Here is a 19280-nt window from a genome sequence, read left to right on the forward strand (position 1 = left end):
ACACCTTGCTCTCTCATGTCTTCCTATCTTTGTGCATCCCAGTGTTTCTCATGCCCAATCCCTTCATCTTACCTGGGGACTTCCTGCCTAATCTCCTAAGCCAGCTCTGATCTAACCTGTTCTGGAAGACTTTCCTGATGGCCCCAGGAAGAGTTTGTGGCTTCCTCTTCTTTATTCCCTATATGACTACTCATGTTTTTGTCACTGTGTGTCAGCTTGTCTGCTTACACTAGGAGTTTACTGTATCTGACACGTGACTGTGTCCCCAGCAGTGCCAGCACAGGTGCATAGAGCAGCCATGTAGGATTTGTTGGTTGGGTGGGTGGTTGAACAAACAAACGAATGAATGAATGGTGAATGAATCCATCCTTGAACCATCACTTCTTGGTCAGCTCCAGAACTACTGTTTCCCAGGGTAAGCCCATTTTATAGCAAAAGGGGCAGCAGGGGAAGGGACTGCTCTAGAAGGGAGAAAGAAAATCAATAAAAATGTAAATCTAGTTGAGAAAAGCTGTCCCAGGCTGGCTGTGGGGAGAGATAAGGCTGGGCAGGCTGAGCCCTGGCTGACAGTAGAAGAGAGATTAGGGGACAAACAGAGCTGCAGCCAGGGCAGTGTGTCTCCCTCCTTGGTGGCTCCTCCCTCTGTCTTCACCCCGATCCTGCCCCCATGTTCTATGTGTGCCTTAAATTCTTTCAGGGACAGGGGAAGGAAACGTACAAATATTGGTCATCAGGTGCACTGCCTGTATGTTATTATTTGGTCTTCACAACTTTTGGGAGACAGGAAAGAGGAAGGATCAGCCTCACCTTACAAGTGAAGAAACAGATGCAGAGAAGTTAAATCACTTGTTCAGGGTCACATTGTGAGTAAGTGGCAGTCAGGATTTGAACCCAAATCTCACTGACTCTAAAACTGTTCTCTTCACTCCACTCCACCAGAGGTCTACAGCCAGACTTCAGATGGTCCCCAGCCTCTGAAATCAGATGCACAAGTGTTTATATGACTGTGTGCAATTTTAATGGAGATATATCTTTTTATCAGTGTCTTTAAGGTGGTTGTCATCCACCCTCCATTACCTCTACCAGGCTTTCTCTGTAGAGGTGGTGGCCTTTGAGTTGAGTCTGGAAGATTGGGTAGGACTTCATGAGGTGGGATGGAAAGCCAAGCAGTGGGGTGGGGATGAAGCAGGCCTACTAGGTAGCGGGAAGTGCCCGTGTTGGGGAATGTTAGGGGGAAAGAATTCAACGTGGCCACCAAAGAATGCTGAAGGTGCTGTGGGTTCTTGCTCTTCATTTATTTGCACTCCAATCATGGCTCCTGGCTCCCAGCTCCAGAGAGGCATCTGCCTGACCTGCAACTTTCCAGGGTGGGTCTGCCAAAGGGCCTCTAGGCCAGGCATCAAGATGTTCGTTCTGGTCCCAGGAGAAACTGCTAGATTTTACCACCAGTTGACACGAGCATGGAGACTTTAATGACTTCTCTCAACTTCCAATGGCAGGGTGAGAAGAAAGTGAGCTCACAGATGCAATAGCTTGTGGCTCCGCATTGGCCAGAGGCCATAAGAGCATGGCTCCCTGGAATCCATCAGTCCCTGGGAACCCCTCCAGCCCTGACCTGTTCCACCCCTGGCTCTCAGCCCCATGTCTCTCTTGCGATGACTCCTGGAGTCTCCTCGCCCTGACCAGCCTGGGAGATTTTAAACACAAGGACCTCATTTTCTCCTTCAAAGCTGAGCTTGACCCAGAGGCAGATTCAGCATGAAGCTAATGCTGCTTGAGTATCCGGGTCTCTCTCTAGGCCCAGGAAAGGGCCTCTGCAATGTGTTCAGGTTGTCATATCCTTGGGAAATCTGCAAAAGTAAGATGCTTTAACCACAAGCAGTTAAGATTGCTAGTTCCTTCTACTCCAGCTACTTGTGTCCCAGTTTCTCTTTATGTGAGGTGGTTGGAGGGGCCATGGGCATTTCTGGGATCTGGCTAAGGGGCAGTTGAATTGGGGATCACCTTAATTTGGGCTCATTGGGATATATTTATGTGATTCTCAGTCCCCTCTGTATATAGATAAATCATTGCTAGCTACCTCTGTATAGAGAATGGCCTCTAGGAATCTTCCTCCTCACTGTCCAACTCACTCAGCATTGTGACATCAAGGTATCATATCCAGAGGTCATCTCATAGCATGAATGTGTTTTATGCTACCTGGCCCTGGAAGTACATGGGCACTAAAGAAGACAGAACCAGAAGCGAGGCTGCAGAAAATCCTTCCAATCGTCAGGGGGGAAATGTATTTTAGAGGTGTGCACAAGAGTTAGTAAAAAGCATGCTATTCTCCTGAATTGTGTGATGTATTTTTTTGACTTCTTTTCTCATTATTTTCAGAGAGATAAATTTTCACTCTTTCTTACCAATTTTGTGTTCTTTTTCTTTTAAAGAGGGCTCCCCAAAGTTTATAAGCTTCAATTCGCACAAAACCCTGGCTTCACCATTTATATTCTGTCTGATCTTGGCAAGTTGCTTAATTTTTCTGAACTGTTTCCTTTTCTGTAAAACGTGAATGACAATTTGGACAGGTGAAGCCTCACAAACTTCATGACGTGATCCCATTTCTGAAACCATGACTAGAGGAAGTAACCCAGTCAAATGAAAATTAGACCAGAATATACAGACAGGGAAAGATGTCATATATAAGAAATAATAGTGAATAATGAATCCAGTAAAACTTAAATCCAAATAGCTGGAAGTAATGTGGTTGTTGCAAACTCTAATGCAGTTTGTAAGAAAGGAATTTTGTAATAGAAGAGACATTATGCAAGAACAAATTTAATAATAAGCTGTATCTATAACTCCAAATTATTTCTGCAAAACCTGGGAAAAGGAATATAAAACATAAACAGCTTCTTCTTGTTGGAGGAGAATTTGAAATTCTTGGCATTGATAATAATAGGCTCAGATAGATGTTAAACATTTAAAGATACCAGCCAATAGAATCAAAATGGGAGTGAGAACTTCTGTGCCTTCCCTTTCCTCTTTCACATGGAAGAGCCTCAAAGCCCTGCCACAAGGAGATGCTCAGAGGGTCAGAGCTGCATTGCCCTCCTGCCCCCCGCCTGCCCCCCAGCTTCTCCCCTGCCTCCAGCACAGGGCTTGGGAAGCTGCTGCTGACAGATCTGTCTCTTGCCTCCCAAGCAGCAGGTCCCAGCCAGGTCAGGTATGTGGTGGCAACAGAATGGGCTGGAGTAGATGGGGGAAACTCTCTCCCCCTCTCAGGGAGATAACCAGACTAGCCATAAAACAAGGCCACTGAAGATAAGGACCAGTTGGTTCAGACACAAGCATTCCACAGACCCGCTCATTACATAGAGCCTGACATTAACAAGTCCCAGCATTCTAGGCCTGGGACTTACAAAGAACAGGTGCTTATACCAACTCAGGCATCACAGAGAACCAGATGTTACCCCCAAAACATGGTTATCACAGAACCAGGCATCTATACAGCCCCAGGCCACAAAGAGTAAGGCACCAGGAAGGAAATGGTGAAATTAGGATCTAGTCACAAAAGTAACAGTGACTTTGGTGGGCCCTGCTCAGAGTGAGATCTTGGCAATGCATAAGTACCAGTGAATGTGTGCAGAGTGTGGTCTTTGAAGTCAGAAAATGCCCAAGTGTGGGACCTGGGTCTCCCTCCCCACTGGAGCCCTGAAGGCAGAGACTAGGCCACACCCAGACTGTGGTTCCCTGAGGGCAAGGACTGGGACTTCCTGAGTCCAGAGAGCGAGCCTCCGCTTCAGCTAAACTCCCCAGGGGCCCTCACACCAGGTTTGCTGGAGGCCCTGACCAGCCTGGATGTCCTGTGAGGCCAGCTCCCTCCCTAGTAGGTCCCGCTCAGAGTTCAGGGCTCTGCCTCCAGGGGGCGCCAAATGGATACTTCTTGTCGGAGGCTGTCCTGGCCCCACCTCCAGGCTGAGTGGGGCTGGGGATGAGACCTGAGTCCATACTGACCACACAGATGGTCATAGCTGGAAGAGGCCTGAAAGCTGGCAAGTCCATTTCCACCTGGCAGAGGTGGTGGCTGAGGCCCAGAGAGGGTGCTCCCGGTGAGTGGCAAAGCTAGGCTAGGACCAGGTGTGCAGGGCAGCCTGGCCTACTGTTGTCTACTTCTCTATCTTAGGACCTGGGAGAAAGATATGCAGTCCTTCCACCAGGAAAGCCTGGTCAGGTCAGCCTGTCTGGCTGGGGGAGGAAGGGGGAAGACCATCTTGCATTAGAAGTGGCCAACACACCAAACCCCTAGACAACTCTTTGGTTCAGATGAGTCACAAAAGCCCAGAGAGGGTCAAACTTGCCCAAAGTCACATAGCAAGTTAGCAGAGGAGTCTGAATTAGAAAACGGGGTTCCTGACACCCAATATTGGGCAAAGAGCCCAGAGGAGGTATTCCCAGTGGCGGCTACTCTGGGACCAGCTCACGCTCTGAATTCCTCAGGCTTCTTTTCTGGCCCTGACACTAATGGCTGCTGTTGCTGTAGGCCAGGGATGGATACGGTGACCTGGGTCCTCTCCTCTTTGTCCTGCTGCCTTAGGATGGCCAAAATCAAGGCAAAGCAGGCCAGGGAGCCTGTCTTGAAGAAGAACTGGAGGCCGACAAACCTGGAAAAGAGCAAGGGACCTGTCAACTCAGGACCTCCCTTGTCTAGGGCTTAGATGGCCTTGGCCTGGGGCAGAGTAGGGTCAGCAATCATCACCCATTGTGTGATCAGAGACATTGAGACCTTGCAGGTGGAAAAGAGGCTTCCAGCCCCAGGGCAATGGACCCTATCACCATGGCCTTGGCTGGGGAGATGGGGAAGCCCCTGGAATTAGCCCCTTCCCTGGAAAAGGGGGAAATGCTCTGCAGAAGCAGTCCTGAACAGGGAGGCAGAAGCCTGGGCATCCTCCCTGCCCTGTCCCCAGCTGGCTTATAGCCTGGGACAGTCCTCTCTGTCTAAGGGCTCAGAGGGCCTGATAGTTGCAACTTGGGATCACCCCACCTGCCACAAGAGGATTCCCTCTCCACTCTTTCCCTAACTCACCAAAGCTCTTATTTGATCTTTCTTCCTATAGAAAGGGCACTAGTCAGTCCCAACCCACAGGAGCCATGCCCTCCTCAGAGCTGGAAGTGACCAACTCCCTGCTCCCAGCCCTGTTAGCGAGTCCCCTTCAACCCCCTATCCCATCCCAGCAGCTCTCTGCCTTCAGGTTTCTTTGGGTTCCCCATTGCACAGATGGGAAGACTGAGTTCCAGAAAAGACAGGTCTTCCAATGAAAGAGACAGAGCTGGGCTGGATCCCAAGCCTCCTGTGTCCTAAATTGGCCTTCTCCCAACCCCACCTCCACTCCCGATCTTTCTCACAGCTGGGCTGCTCCCCTGATCCTCCCCCATGGTCCACCACGGTGACACATGTTCCTGCACAGACCATGGTTAGACCATTTGGGTTCGAGGCCCAGCCTTGCCTGTTATCAGTTGTGTGACCTTGGGCTGCTTTAATGGGTCACTTTCCTCATCCAGAAGAGTGGGGGGACAGTGGCTAGCTCGCAGGACTGGTGAGCTCAGTACTGGATATAGCACCTGCTGCCTAGCAGGGGGATATCGATGGGCCTCTCGTCCCTGCTGCTGTCCCACCTGAGACCCCAAGAGTATTTCCGGCAGCCTCCCCATGGGGCCCCTGGCACCCCCCACCTCAGGTCTCACCGGTTTCGGAGCAGGTCATGGTCATAGTAGCGACAAACGGCCCGCCGCCCACAGCTCTGGGCCCAGTACACACAGGTGGTGTCGATGGCGCTGCCGTGGATCACTGGGCTGGGCATCCAGGCTGGAGGAGGACATGCTCAGGGGACAACGGGCCTGGCATCCTGCATTACCCAACCCCCCTACTCCCTGGCATATGCAACCCCCCCAGAGCCACTGGGGCCTCTTGTCCCCTAAGTCTTTGGCCCTCAAGCCCACCCCTCACCCTGGTGTGAGATGCTGCCTCCCTGGACGGCCCTCTAGCTGCTTGCACACCCACCTCCAGGGCACCAGGTCCAGTTTGCCCAATGGGCCTGTGAACCCTAAGGTCAGGAACTGGGTCCCGCTCATCCCTGTGCCACAGGCCCAGCACACAGTGGGTGTCTAAGGGCCCCAGGAAGGTTCTTTACCCAAAACTCTCAGGAGCATGAACTGGATCCCCACAGCCAGCGTCTTGTCTTCTTTCTTCACTCCTCTAAGAAGCAGAAACACAGTGACATGAGGATTGAGAGGGTCTCGGCCCTCAAGGGGCTCTCACCATCCCCTGCTCTCTCACCACCCAGGGGCCAGCATTCCCCCAGTCTGAAGGTCTGTGGGTTTGGGGTTGGGTGGGCTCAGGTTCCATACTCCATTTCCCTTCAACCTGTCGAGCCCAGCGCCCATGTTCCAGGCACCCCCACTGGCCATCAGGGTCCTGTGCTGGCCTCCCTGTGTTCCTGGCCACAGACGCCTCCCCTCTCCCTACCCCTGGGCCCACCAGATTCCCCTCTCCTCCTACACTTGGCAAAACCTGAAGCTAGGCAGCCAGACATGGCTTCCAACTTCCCCAAGTGCCGTGAAGCCCCAGCCTAGTTTGCCCCGGAAATCACTGGCTCCTCCTTCGTAGTAATACCAGCAGCTGGTGTTTTGGGAGTGCTCCCTATGAGCTCATTTTGTACTGCAACCCCTGCCTCACCCCCATGAGGTCGTTTATGCCATCAGGCCCATTTTACAGATAAGGAAACTGATGAATGCTTAGACAGGTTGACTTGGCCAAGCCCCCACAGCTGGTGGGCGTCAGAGGGTCAGAATCTGTGAGGGGCGCCTGGGTGGCTCAGTCGGTTAAGCGTCCGACTTTGGCTCAGGTCATGATCTCACAGTCCCTGAGTTCGAGCCCCGTGTCGGGCTCTGTGCTGACAGCTCAGAGCCTGGAGCCTGTTTCAGATTCTGTGTCTCCCTCTCTCTCTGACCCTCTCCCGTTCATGCTCTGTCTCTCCCTGTCTCAAAAATAAATAAACGTTAAAAAAAAAAATTAAAAAAAAAAATCTGTGAGCACACCGCCTGCAGTAACTCCTCTTAAACGGGCTGCCTTGCCAGGGCATCTGATTCCTCTACCTTCTTTCTTTTGGCCAGGCTGCTTTACAGATCTACATGTCTTGTCGTGTTTATGAGGGTCTCCATCCCCCTTCTCATTTTCTAGAAAACAGATGGGGAACCAAAATAATCCCAACATGATGAAAATTTAGAATTGTCCTGCTCTGAGGTCCCCTTATTCCAGCCCCCACCCTAGGAATGCTGACTTTGGCCTTAGGTAACAATTTGTCGGTCCCAGCAGGCACCCTCAGGACAAAGGCCAGAAAGAACATGAACCAAGAAGCAGTGCTCTGCGTGGGCTGGGTCCACAGTGGACAGGCAAGTGCTTATTGACTTGAAGGCTCATGAGCCCCAACTTACAGGGCTTGGTTTCCTGGATGTACCTCCTGTGGCCCACTCATCACAGGTAGGGTGGGGGCGGGGAGTCGGGGGACACTCCACTTTCTCCTTGCTGTGCCTGGGTGGCCAGGGCAGGGCCTTAGGTGTGGCCTCCCGTCCCCTGAGGCAAGTGAGGACCTGGGCTCTGGTGCTGGCACCAGTACTATTCCGCCCAGCGGCTGTGACAAGACCTGGGGCTGACATCTGACTCTCTCTGAGCCTCGGTTTTCCTATCTGTAAATGGGGAGGAAGCTTCACTTTAGCAGGTTGCCATGAGGACGAAGACGGGGCAGCGAGAGCCTGGCCTGTTGCGGGGGGCCCAGCACACCCGAGTGGCCTCCTTCTTGGAACCCCTCCCTCAGGATTCCTTGTCCTGCCTAGGGTTAAGGACTTCTTGGTATCCACCAGGTGTGGCCTGCCCCTGCTTTCACCTTAGGATGAGCATGAAGGAGGGTGTGTGGGTGAGACTGGCCAGTGCCGCACCCAGGCTGACCAGGAACATGAAGGGCAGCACCAGGTGGCTGCAGGCGGAGTCGCAGGAGCCCGCGGGCACAGGGCCTCCCCCTACCACGCAGCTGCAGTTGGCGTAGAAAACCTAGGGTGGGGAGGGGGCAGAGAAAAGCCCTCAGGAGCCTCCAAGGGCAAACAGCTGGCCCAGGCCCCAGAAGGCCCCAGAAGGCCCCAGAAGGCCCCAAGGGCACGAGCCAGCTGGGGTGGAGCTGGCTGGAGGCTGGGATTTCTGACCCCTGCAGCCAACCACGACCCTGGACACGCACGGTTCACACACACATGGGCTGAGGCTGCCGGGAGAGGGAAGTGGTGAACAGAAAAGAGAGAGGGGCCTGGAAGAGCATCAGCCCCACCACACCACACTCACACATTCACACACACTCACATACACCCACACTCACACAATCATACACATACACACCACACACTCTCTCCCACACACCACAGTCCCACAACATACACTCACACACCCACCCACACACATACATCCACACTCACTCACCCAGTCACATACACACACGCACATGTGCACACACACTCTCTTTCTTTCACCTGGTAATGCCAGAGTGTTCCAAATTCCCGACTGTCTGCACAAGGAATCAAAGTAACAGAGTGTTTTGGGGAAGGAACTCGGATTTTCCAGCTCAGGGTTCCTCTTCCAGGGCACTGGGTTCCAGACTAGACTCTCAAGGGGAAATGGAAATTTCTCTCCAAAAGGATGGAGAGATGCAGACAGCACAGCGGGCACCCTGGCTCAGCACGTGAAGGGCAAGGAAGGCTTCTTGGAAGAGGGGCGTTGGATTTGGGTCTTGAGGAATGAATAGGAGTTTTCCAAGAGGAAAACTGAAGTGAGTAGAGGGAAGGTCAAATGCAAAATCCCATGAAAGTGGCAGGAAAGAACCTAGCAAATCTTTCAGTGAGCCTGGAGCAGAGCGTGCACGCGGGAGAGGGCAGAGGGGAGGCGCTCCAGGATTGCGTTGGGAAGACATGGTGAACAGCTTGGGACACAAAAGAGGAACCTGGACTTCTGTTTCCAGAAACACAGTGCACCAGCACCCTGCCAATCATACTGCCAACAACTTAAAATGCTGGATGAAGTATTGAAAACATTGTCCTGAGTGCATCCATGAGCTGGCAGAAAGTGAAAAATACTCGGGTTAGTACTAAGAGCCTGGAATCCAGGGAGGTGAGCAGAATCTGGAAATAAGCTTTGACCGCGATATGCTTGTGGAACTTGTACTAGGGAGTACAGCTTTCTGAGGTCTGGGGGCTTCAGGGCCAGAGGATAAATCTTAGCCCTCCCTCCTGCCAGGGTGAAATCTACTAGGAGACGCCCAGAAAACTGGGACCCTTCCAGAGGCTGAGGTCTGAGTAAAAGCTGACTCCTTTTCAAACTGTAAGGAATGGCCCCTAGGCTGGCCCAAGGGTGTGTCTGACTGTAGCCCAAATTCCCACCCCCTACCGTGGCCTGGAAAACTTCCAGCCTAGGATTCTTTCAGAAGTGGTCTAGACTGCCAGTGCCCTCAGGCGCCTCACAGGAGCAAAGCAAGCCAGGAAGCCTAGGCTTCTCTTCCCCATAGATCAGAGTTTCTGACTGGGTGCCCCAGGGACCCTCAGCCTCTGCTGGGAGACAGGTGTGCAGGGATGGGTACCATCAGCCCTCGAGGGGGTCTGGTCGGCCTGGGCAGCCTCTCACCTCCAACCCTGGCGGCCTCAGACACTTCCCATTGTGGAAAGGGTTGGGAGGCCCTGAGCTGGACCCTGGGAGCCTTGGGAAGATTGTAAGCTTGGAAGGGACAAGACCTGACAGTACAAAAGCTGCTCTGGCCCCTGGGAGGGGACGGCCCGGGGAGGGGGAGGGTGGGGGGCGCGAAGACAGGCCAAGATGCCCAATGTGGAGAGAGTGGTAGGGAGGCAGGAGGAGGGGGCGGAGAATACAGAAAAGGGTTTTGATTTGAGAGATATTTAATAGATAAAATTAGGGCAAGGCAAAAGAGAGAAAGAGAGAGACCTGGGATTCAGGCTTGGGTAACTGGGTGCTCTTTCCATTGACTCACAGAGCTCCTGCACGCACTAAGGCTGAGCACACACCATTTGGACCTTTGCCTACAGGCTAAGCAGCCCACCGGGTTCAATGGAGGGACAGGTAAGGAGAGAAATATGTGAAGGCAAGATTACTGGAAGAGAAATCACCTGCCCCCGTGCCTTTTCTGGGGAGCAGAAGATTGCAGGGGTGGACACAAAGTGAGAGGCCTTTCTCTTGGGGTTTTCCCAGCCCTCGTTCACATTCATCTAATTCTGGCAGGAAGTTCTTCCTATGGATGACTTCAGTCTCTCCAGCTGCCTCTGATTCTCACTCCCCAGGGGGATTCAGCCTTACCCCCTGAGCCCCAGATCCCACCAAGCACCCACCTCTTTCCATCTTTCTCCTGGTCCTTTACGTGTTCATAAATGGTTACTGAGTGTAGCCATGCTGGGCGCTGTCTGACCCAGCCCTGAGCCCATGAGCTCACCATCGACCTGGAGAGGCAGGCCAGAGACTATTCCAGGCCAGGGCGACAGTTCCTGATGCTGACCAGGGCCCAGCTGCACCTTCCCCCAAATACTATACCCAGACACAACCTCTGAGGATGCTCTGGGGAGGGGGCTGGGCTGGGAGGCCAGAACCCTGGGTTTTAATCCCAGCTCTGGCACTAAGGCTTTGGGCAATGCCTAATCCTTCCCTGGGCTTCCATTTCTCATCTGTATAATGGACTTAGCAGGAGTGTGTATCACCGAGTGCTTAAAATGTCCCAGCCACTAGGCACGCTAAGTGCTTTTCGTAGGTTATGTCATATGGCTCTTCACTTGCTATTCAATGAATTCAGCTGAGGCAAGCATTTGGCACAGTGGCTAGTATACAGTGGGTACTCATTATGATCACCTACATTTTATAGACCAGGAAACTGAGGCACAGATCAAATAATTTGCCTAAGGTAACAGAGCCAGTTATAGGTAGAATAGGGATTCGAACTGGGTGGCCTGGCCTTAGTGCTCAGGGGCCCATATCCACAAACGTTTACTGTTCTCTTGGGGATCTTGCCTCAGCTGGCAGGGCCTGGGGTCCTCTGGAAGGGTCTTAGGGAGATCAAACCAGGCAAGAACAGTGAGTGCTAAGGAGGCCCAAGGCCTGGGATTATGATTATTGCAAATACAGTTTGCACAGCCCAGGTGGCTCCTGTTGGTTCTGAAACCCCATTGACCAGGTGCTTTACTCTGCACTAGCCATGGGGTCCAGGTCTCTCTACTTGGAGGAACCTTGGGCTTAGATGCTGATACCCAGCAGGATGCAAAGGCAGAGGTTCTGCATGACAAAGGTGGGGAGCCCTGGAGACAGGGACATGGTGTCATAATGACCAGCCTGACACTGTACCCCCCCCCCCAGCACCTCCCCACACACACACATACACACATGTTAATCTACAGCCTGGGGGCCTGAGGAAGGCTGATATTATCCTCATTTGTCATTAGGGGGGACTGAGGAGAAAGGGAAAGAGGAGTGGCTAGTCTCGGTGACTTTTTTAAGGTTCACAGAGTGCACGCTGATGATTATTCTGCCCTCTCTTCCCTGCTGGGAGTCCCTTGAGGGTAGGGCCTCTTGCCTCTGGGTCTTCAGTCCCCAGCACAGGGCCTGGCACAGAGGAGGGATTCTGCGAAGGTTTGTTGACTGACTTGTTGACCGACCGGGCTCACTGTGCCAGCCTCCCCACCGTCTCCCTGTCTCCTAGCCTGCACTCTGCTCACCTTCCTCCACACTGTGGTCTCAAGTGTGATCAGACACAGATCGGACCCTGTCACTTGCCTGCTTAAAACCTATCCAAGGCTCCCCATCACTCTCTTGATACGGTCCCTACTGGTGGCCTGGCATTCAAGGTTCTTCTTTGCCTGGGCCTCGCTCTCCCTCTTTGAAACCTTATGCTTCTGCTCCAACAAGTTCTTTGCAGTTTCTTGAAACGCTGTGTGCGTGTGCCATGTGCATGTGCTCGCTCTCAGACTCTGCTTCTGCTGCTCCCCCTGCCTGGAAAGCCCTTTCCTAGTTTGCTCACTCATGCTTGAAGATCCAGCTCAAAGGCCGCTTCCCAGAAAGCCTTCCAGGACCCTTCCAGGCAGGATGTATCTTCTTCTATCCTTGTCTGTACTTGTGGGGACCCTTTTTCCTGCCTACCACCACCCCTGGAATTCCTGACTTGTTTCCTTTTGCCTCTCTCCTGCACAGACAGCTGGAGCCAGGTCTGGTTCACCCCTGTGCTCTGGGGCCTGGCCCATGGCTGGGCCCAGACTGGCGATAAAAGTTTATTGTGAGAATAATGTTCTACATCGGCCAACAGAAGGAGACAGACTGGCCAACAGATAGACAGATGGAAAAGCCACAGAATGAGAATGTTCAAAGATGGAGAGTGTGATGGGTGCACAAAGACAGGGAGGGGCGGAGAGCCCCAGGGAGGCAGAGGGAGCCGTCAGAGGCCGGACCCACCTGGCTTTTGTCCAGAGCCTCCTGGACCACCCGGCTTGTGCAGCCTGCCTGGCAGGGTGTGAGGTACTCCACATGGGTGCTGGGGTCGCAGATAGGGTTAAAGTCGTCCAATGGACAGGAGCAATTCCCTCTGCAGGCTGGAAACTGTTCTAGTCCAGGCAAGTTGCTGGGGGGAGAGAAAGCTGGCAGAGTTAGCCTGGATTCCTGGCCCCCTCACCCCTGCAGCCCAGCTCCCCACCCCAAGAGCGATGCCCAGATGTTTCAACTCCACTCAGAGATTTGTTCACTGTCAGGGCTGTTCCATGAAGGTGCAGTGGTGGGCACCTTGCAATGGAGATGTGCAAGCAGGGAGATGAACTAGAAGCTGTGGGAGGCCTCCCAATGGGAGAAGCAGGGAGCACGGTCAGATGGAAGCCTCTGAGACCCCTTCTAGCCCCAACAGCCTACAAGACTTTGAATTTTTGCAAGCATCTCCACTCTTCAGTGGCCCTTCTTTAGGGAACACAAGATAAACTCATCCCAGAATTTAGTCTCAGATGACGGGGCGCCTGGGTGGCGCAGTCGGTTAAGCTTCCGACTTCAGCCAGGTCACGATCTCGCGGTCCGTGAGTTCGAGCCCCGCGTCAGGCTCTGGGCTGATGGCTCGGAGCCTGGAGCCTGTTTCCGATTCTGTGTCTCCCTCTCTCTCTGCCCCTCCCCCGTTCATGCTCTGTCTCTCTCTGTCCCAAAAATAAATAAAAAACGTTGAAAAAAAAATTAAAAAAAAAAAAAAAAGAATTTAGTCTCAGATGAAAAGTGCTTTTTTCTTGATGAGCTGGATTGCTTCCTCTTCTTAGAAAATTCTAGTTATGTGTGTTAGGACCAGTCAGGGCACCTGACTAGCTGCAGGATCACTGACCTGTCCCTGCCTCTCACTGGGCCTCAGTGTCTCCTTTAGCTCAGCTGGGGACCCCCTCCTATCACCATCCTGTAGTTTCACAACCTCTCAGCTCACATCACTACCCTGTTCACTGTGGCTACTGCAGGACTTAGTCCCGCCAATTCCCTCTGGAGGGCCTGCCCCCAAGTCCCAGGAGTGCCCCCACTCTAGTCAGCTGGGGCAAGATGGGGTGGACAGGGGCAGGAGATCAGAAGAGAGGATGAGTTCAAGGGGTAAGTCACCCTGGGAGAGGTGCAGAGGGGGCCCCTGGGACTCAGAATGTGACCTGACTTCATAACTAAGAGGGAGAAAACCTGCCAGGGAACCTATGGCCAGGCTACAGAGGAGGCCAGAGTGGTCCTGTGGGCTTAGGGTGGGTATGGACAGAGTGGCAGGCCTGGCCAGCTTTGTGCCATCCCGGTTCCCTGGAGAAGAGGCCCAGCAGGGACAGGGGAAGTGAGTAGGACAACCGTTGAGTCAGCCAGCCTGTAGCCAGAGTTGGGACAGGGTGGGAGAGCATCAGGGCAGAGGTGAGTTCTACTCCTTCTCCTTCCCTCAGGTAGGGGTCTGCCTCCAACAGTGTGTGTGGGGGGGGGGGGGGGCGGGGTGTGGAGATCATCTCTCCCTCCTTTTCTGCCAGGCAGGGGAGGGAATGGGCTGGCACTGCTGGAACTGAGGCTGCACCAGGGGACTCCATCCAGGGGCAGACACTCATCAGGAAGGCCAAGTGGATGAGAGCTGGGGGCTCTTCCTCAACCCCTTGCTCCTGTGGGGAGAGCCCTGGCTTCAGGCTCGGCCCCTCCCAGCTGGACAGCCCTGGGTGGGTGACTTCACCTCTCTGAGCCTCTCTATCCTCATCTGTGAAATGGGGATAATGGTAGGACCCATCTCAGAGATCCTGTGAAGATTCAATGAGACAGAATATGGGAAGAACTGGGCGGGACGCTGGGAGCATGGGAGACCCTCAGTTCTTGGCAGCTGTAAGTATCATTAGTTGGGCTGGAATATGAGAAATTCTCCTTAATTTGCTCAGTTTGTCCCAAAAGGCTTCTTCAATGAATTAGAGCCCAAAGCTCAGTTGAGTGAATTGCACAAAGAAGAGAACACAGTGAGATGAGATGTCAGAGTCAAGGTGAGAGGCAGAAGGGAAGGGAAATTGGCATGTGTGCTAGGTGACTTTTTTCCATTTCCTTTTTGCAAAACTGGTGCTAAAATATCCATTTGCTCTTTACTCTACAAATCATTTAAAGGCTCTGGCTCGCTCCTCAAAGAGGGGACTTTAGAGGGCCTGGCTAAAGTTCCACCAGCCGTGCCTCGAACAAGGGCTCTGCAGACAGGAGGCAGCAGAGTCGCCTCAATGGGAAAAGAAGGGAGAAGGAAGGAGGGGAAGGGAAAGGGAGATGGGGGAGAGGTTTTATTGTGGGACCAGGGACAGAGGGAAGAGCTGAGCATTTCTGGGCCCTGAGCTGTGCCTCCTGCAGGTGGGGAGAGATGGCATGTGGGTGGAGGGAGGAAGTGCCCAGAGAGAGGTGGGCACGGAGACAACTGGGGAATTCTAGCTGCATCTTGGGCCAGCCTGAGCCTGGAGCAGTTCCCGGGAAAAGTGAAATCATTCTGAAGAGGCAGCAATGTATCTTCCAACATCCTCTCGAAGACAGACCCCACTGGGAGAGGGCATTTGCCTGCGGCAGGGTGGGGGGACAAAGAGATGGAGAAGGGAGATAGGCATCAGAGGCTTTCCTCCTGGTACTGCCCAGATGTGGAAAAAGAACTCTATAAAGGTTTAAGGTCGTGGGACAACAGAATTTTAGTTGCCAGGCTCTAAAAACCCCAAATCTTTGAGGTCTGTAAGCCAACTCTTTCCTAGAGCTGAAGCCCCTTCTGCAACATCCATGATAGATGGCTTCCAGCCCTCTGCTCACCCCCTCTCTCTATACTCCTGCCCCCCCTTTCCCAGGGATGGAGAGTATGCAGGCTCCCAGGCCAGCCTTTCTTCTGGCCAGAAACAAAGTGTTCCTCAGGCTGAGCTGGGTCCTGCTCTCTGACGTGGCCTCTGTCTCACCTCCCCTTGGCTCACAGGGCTTGGCCACTCTGGAGATGCCATCCCCACAAGTGGCTTTGCCCTGCCTTGGCTTCCATCTCTCCGCAGACCCAAACTGTCCTGTCTGTGACGTTCCCTGCCCCTTCTAGTGATGTCTGACACCTTCACTGGAGACCCGGAGACAGAAGCCCCACTGCTCTGAAGGTAGGTGGGGAGGGGAGGAGAAGGTGCTGGTGGAAAGTGAGATTTGAGGTAGATGGGTCCCCTAATTCATCTGGCCTTGTCTTGGCCCCCTCCCTGACATGTCTCCCCACCTGCTTATGCTCACGCGCTCTCGCACACACTCACCCAGGCTCGTGGGTGATGCCTGCAATCTGGTGGGTAGGGCAGCCCATGAAAAAGAGGGGCAGGCTGAGAAGTAGGCAGAACAGCGCCCCCAGCAGGCAGAGGGCTCCACAGCGCATGGGGCCCAGGTGGAGGCGCTTGACCAGCATGCCCCCGACCACGATGCCTATAATGGCCGATGGGATGGTGAGGCCGCCTATGAGCAAGTTGGCGTAGGACGCTGTGACGGAAAACTGGCGCTCCAGGAACTTGGGCAAGAAGGTGGCCATGCCTGCCACCATGGATGACATGCACACCTGAGACAGGACCACCAGCAGGAAGATGGGGTGGCGCAGGGTCCGCAGCAGCACCCTGGGAAACACTGTTGGGGAAGCGGGGAGAAGGTCAGAGTGGGCAGGCCAGCCATTCTTTCATTTCTGTCCCATCCTGCCCTGTTCAGTTTAGACAGATCTATTCCTTCCATCCCATCTCATTTCATTCTACTGCATTCGCTTCTATCCCATTACAATGGACTCCTGTCCATTTAATTCTATTCTGCTTTTGAAACTGTTTCATTACATTCCATTGAGTTAGATTGCACACTATTTAATCATGCTTCTTTCCGTTTGATTCTATCCCAACTTTGATTCCATGTAGTTCTATTGGATTCTAGTTCATTCATCTCATCCCACCTCATTCCATTTCTACCCATTCACATCGTAGTTTTCCCACTTAGTCCTTTTCATCCTGTCCTGCTCTAGCTCTTTCCAAGCCAACCTGGCCCTTCGTCTTCCCTCTGGTGTCCCCAGCACAAAACAGAAATAGTTATATTTCTCCATAGCACTTTACCTAACATACCATATGTTTCACTCACTCGGTCAGTTTCTAGTCGTTCCACTAGAATATAAACTTCTTTTAGAGCAGGGGGATTTTTGACTGTTACGTTAATTGCTGAATCTCCAGAGCCTGGGGCATAGCAGACGCTCAATAAATATTTATGGAATAAATGAGGGAATGAACAAATGGACAAACAGGCCCATATATGATCAACTATCAAGATGCTGGAGCAGGACCAAGACCTCCAGAGAAGGAGAACACTGAGCAGGCTCAGTGCTGGGTGGCTTCTCAAGGCAGGACAGGGGTAGGGCCTGAAGAACGGGTCTGAAGGAAAAGGGATCCCTATAGGGACGCAGCAGGGACAAAGGCACGGAGAAAGGCATCGAAGAGACGGGTCTGGCTTTGATGACCTCCCCGGCCTCCTTTTAGCTCCTAAACTGATGTCCAGCATACAGGTTTCCTCACTGCAAATCTGCTAACCCAAAGGGCATGTAACATGGGGTAAGTCTGAAAGAGCTTCGGGGCCTTCATCAGCTGGGGCAGCCAGGGTGACAGCCAAGAATGCTTCCTGTTCTAACATGCGCAACTCTCTCTCCACTAACATCAAAAGAGAAAAGACGTGTTTCTGCCTGCAGGAGGGGAGGTGGAAGTTAACTGGAGGCGTAGGGGAGAGAGGAGGAAAGGCCTTTCCAAGATCAGAGGAGCAAACGGGACTGGTAGGGAAAGACAGCCATGGGGCTCTTCTGGGCCAAGTGGGGGGTCCCTTTTGTTCCTGCAGTGGCAGGACCCGGGCCTCTGTCACTTGAGATCTCTATCTGTCCTTAGAGCATGGCCAGAGCACAGTCAGCTGGCCCTCGGGAACTGTTTCCTTAGGCGCCAGAAAATAAAGACAAATCATCTAGGCAGGGTGGGTAGGAGCTGGGGCTGTGGAATCCCCCTTCCTTGTCCCAGGCCTGCTTCCTGTCCTGAGTCCCTGCCACGCAGCGCATTCAGCCAGCACTTGGAATGAGAAGGTATCACATGTGGCCTTTACCCCAAACAGCTGCTCTGGCCTCCTTCCCTCCCATGAGCTACCCTGGCCAGGACTGGCCTCATTGTACAGACGGTACCATAGAACTCACCCAAGTTCACCTAGAGAGGCCAGGCCATGGCCAGGAGTTTCCAGAGGTTTCCTAACTCCGAATGTAAAGGTCATTCTGTCTGCTATTACCTCCCCTGCCTCTCCCACATTCCTGTGCCCCCTCTGGTTGCCTGACTCCAGAGGTCTGTCTCCTTGTTTCTATCCCATTCTCCTGTGCTAATCATTGCAGTGCACTTTGTACCCATCCTCTATCTCTCTTCAACATCTTCAGCCTATCCCTAGAACAGATGGAAAATTCCTAGAGGCAGGGCTATGCCTTTCACTTAGATAGGGATACCTAAAGGGGAACTCCAGGGGCACCTCCATTAGGTAGCTACCTCCCTTAGCTGAGTACAGTGTCTCCTCTATCACATAAGCTAGGGCTTCTCCCCATTCAGAGACCATGTCTTTCTTATCAGACAGGAGCCTCTCACAGCTCAGAGGCCAGGTCTTCCCTCACTTTAGGGACTATGTTTCTCCCATTTGTCAAGGGCCTCCCTTAACTCAACAATAGTATCTCTCCCATCAGACAGGGGCCTCCTCCAGCACAGAGGCCAGCTCTCCTCCATTAGACAAAGCATTTTCTCCCTCCATTCAGGGTCTATGTATCCTCCATTAGACAGCCCCCCCCCCCCCGCCCCCCAGCACAGAGATTGTGTCTCTCTCATTGAATAGGATCTCTCCCAGCACAGGGACTATGTTTCCCCCAGACAAGGACCTTCTCTAACTCAGGGACTGTTTTCCCCTAAGAGTTTAGGCCTCCTGCAGCTAAGGGCCATGATTCCTCCTCCCTCTGGCTCCCCCATGGTCCCATATGGTCAAGGCCAAACCTCAGGTCACAATGATCTCCCCAGAACTCAGCAGTAAAGCTCAGAAGTCAAGCTTGCTGACCAACTTCAGGGCCTATGGCTAGCCCTGCCTCAATCTCCTCTAGGCTCATGGAGAAGCTGAAACAGCCAGAGGCTATCTGCCCAGGACACCCATTCCAGGATCCAATTTCAGTGACTGGCCCCAGCTTCCCTTTGGGCAGAAGCCAAAGCAGTGATTAATAAACTCTCCTATGGAGAGTGTGCTGGGGCCTTCCAGCAGCTGTGGGTGATCTGAGGTTAGGAAGTCAAAGCCCTTCCTGTCTCTAGGCCCAGCCCCATGGGGTCCAGCCCCCTCCCCCCCCCCCCACATGCCCTGGGGATACTGAAGAACTGGGGGCTGGATTACTGGCATCCCAACAACAAGTCTTAGGACACACTTCCAAGAATTGGGCCTAATTTACTTCCTCTTTCAAAAGTCCTCAGTGGGGGCAGGGATGGGTGTTGAAGCAAACCCTGTGGTTATCACCCTCCTAAACCATAGGCAGCTCACCTTACTGTCCCAGGACATGGTCAGAATAATAGCAATAGGGCACGGGTGGTAATCGAAATAATAATTGCATCTTATATAAGTAAAGTTGTTTTTTTTTTATATTATACAAAAGGCTTTCCATTCATCACCCCATTTGCTTCTCCTAATAGTCCTTGAGAGAAGC

The 19280-nt window shown here is 52.9% G+C and overlaps 1 protein-coding gene across 7 annotated transcripts in view; it reads right to left on the bottom strand.

The window, feature by feature from the left end:
- The window catches only part of SLCO2B1 (solute carrier organic anion transporter family member 2B1), a 57410-nt gene that overhangs the window by 7195 nt on the left and 30935 nt on the right, over positions 1 to 19280 (bottom strand). For 5 of the 7 annotated variants that reach the window (XM_058687741.1, XM_058687742.1, XM_058687747.1 and 2 more), the window contains 6 exons: positions 15826 to 16183; positions 12518 to 12683; positions 7926 to 8089; positions 6174 to 6238; positions 5728 to 5848; positions 2805 to 4646 (listed from right to left, as the gene is read on the bottom strand). In XM_058687741.1, coding sequence (XP_058543724.1) covers positions 4463 to 4646; positions 5728 to 5848; positions 6174 to 6238; positions 7926 to 8089; positions 12518 to 12683; positions 15826 to 16183 — 1058 coding nt within the window. In that variant the 3' untranslated portion in view covers positions 2805 to 4462. Of the gene's footprint in view, positions 1 to 2804; positions 4647 to 5727; positions 5849 to 6173; positions 6239 to 7925; positions 8090 to 12517; positions 12684 to 15825; positions 16184 to 19280 lie in introns of those variants that run through there. The other 2 variants (XR_009249682.1, XM_058687745.1) reach the window with 1 other exon arrangement.

Source organism: Neofelis nebulosa, chromosome 10 (assembly GCF_028018385.1).
Source record: "Neofelis nebulosa isolate mNeoNeb1 chromosome 10, mNeoNeb1.pri, whole genome shotgun sequence".
NCBI classification, from domain to species: domain Eukaryota; kingdom Metazoa; phylum Chordata; class Mammalia; order Carnivora; family Felidae; genus Neofelis; species Neofelis nebulosa.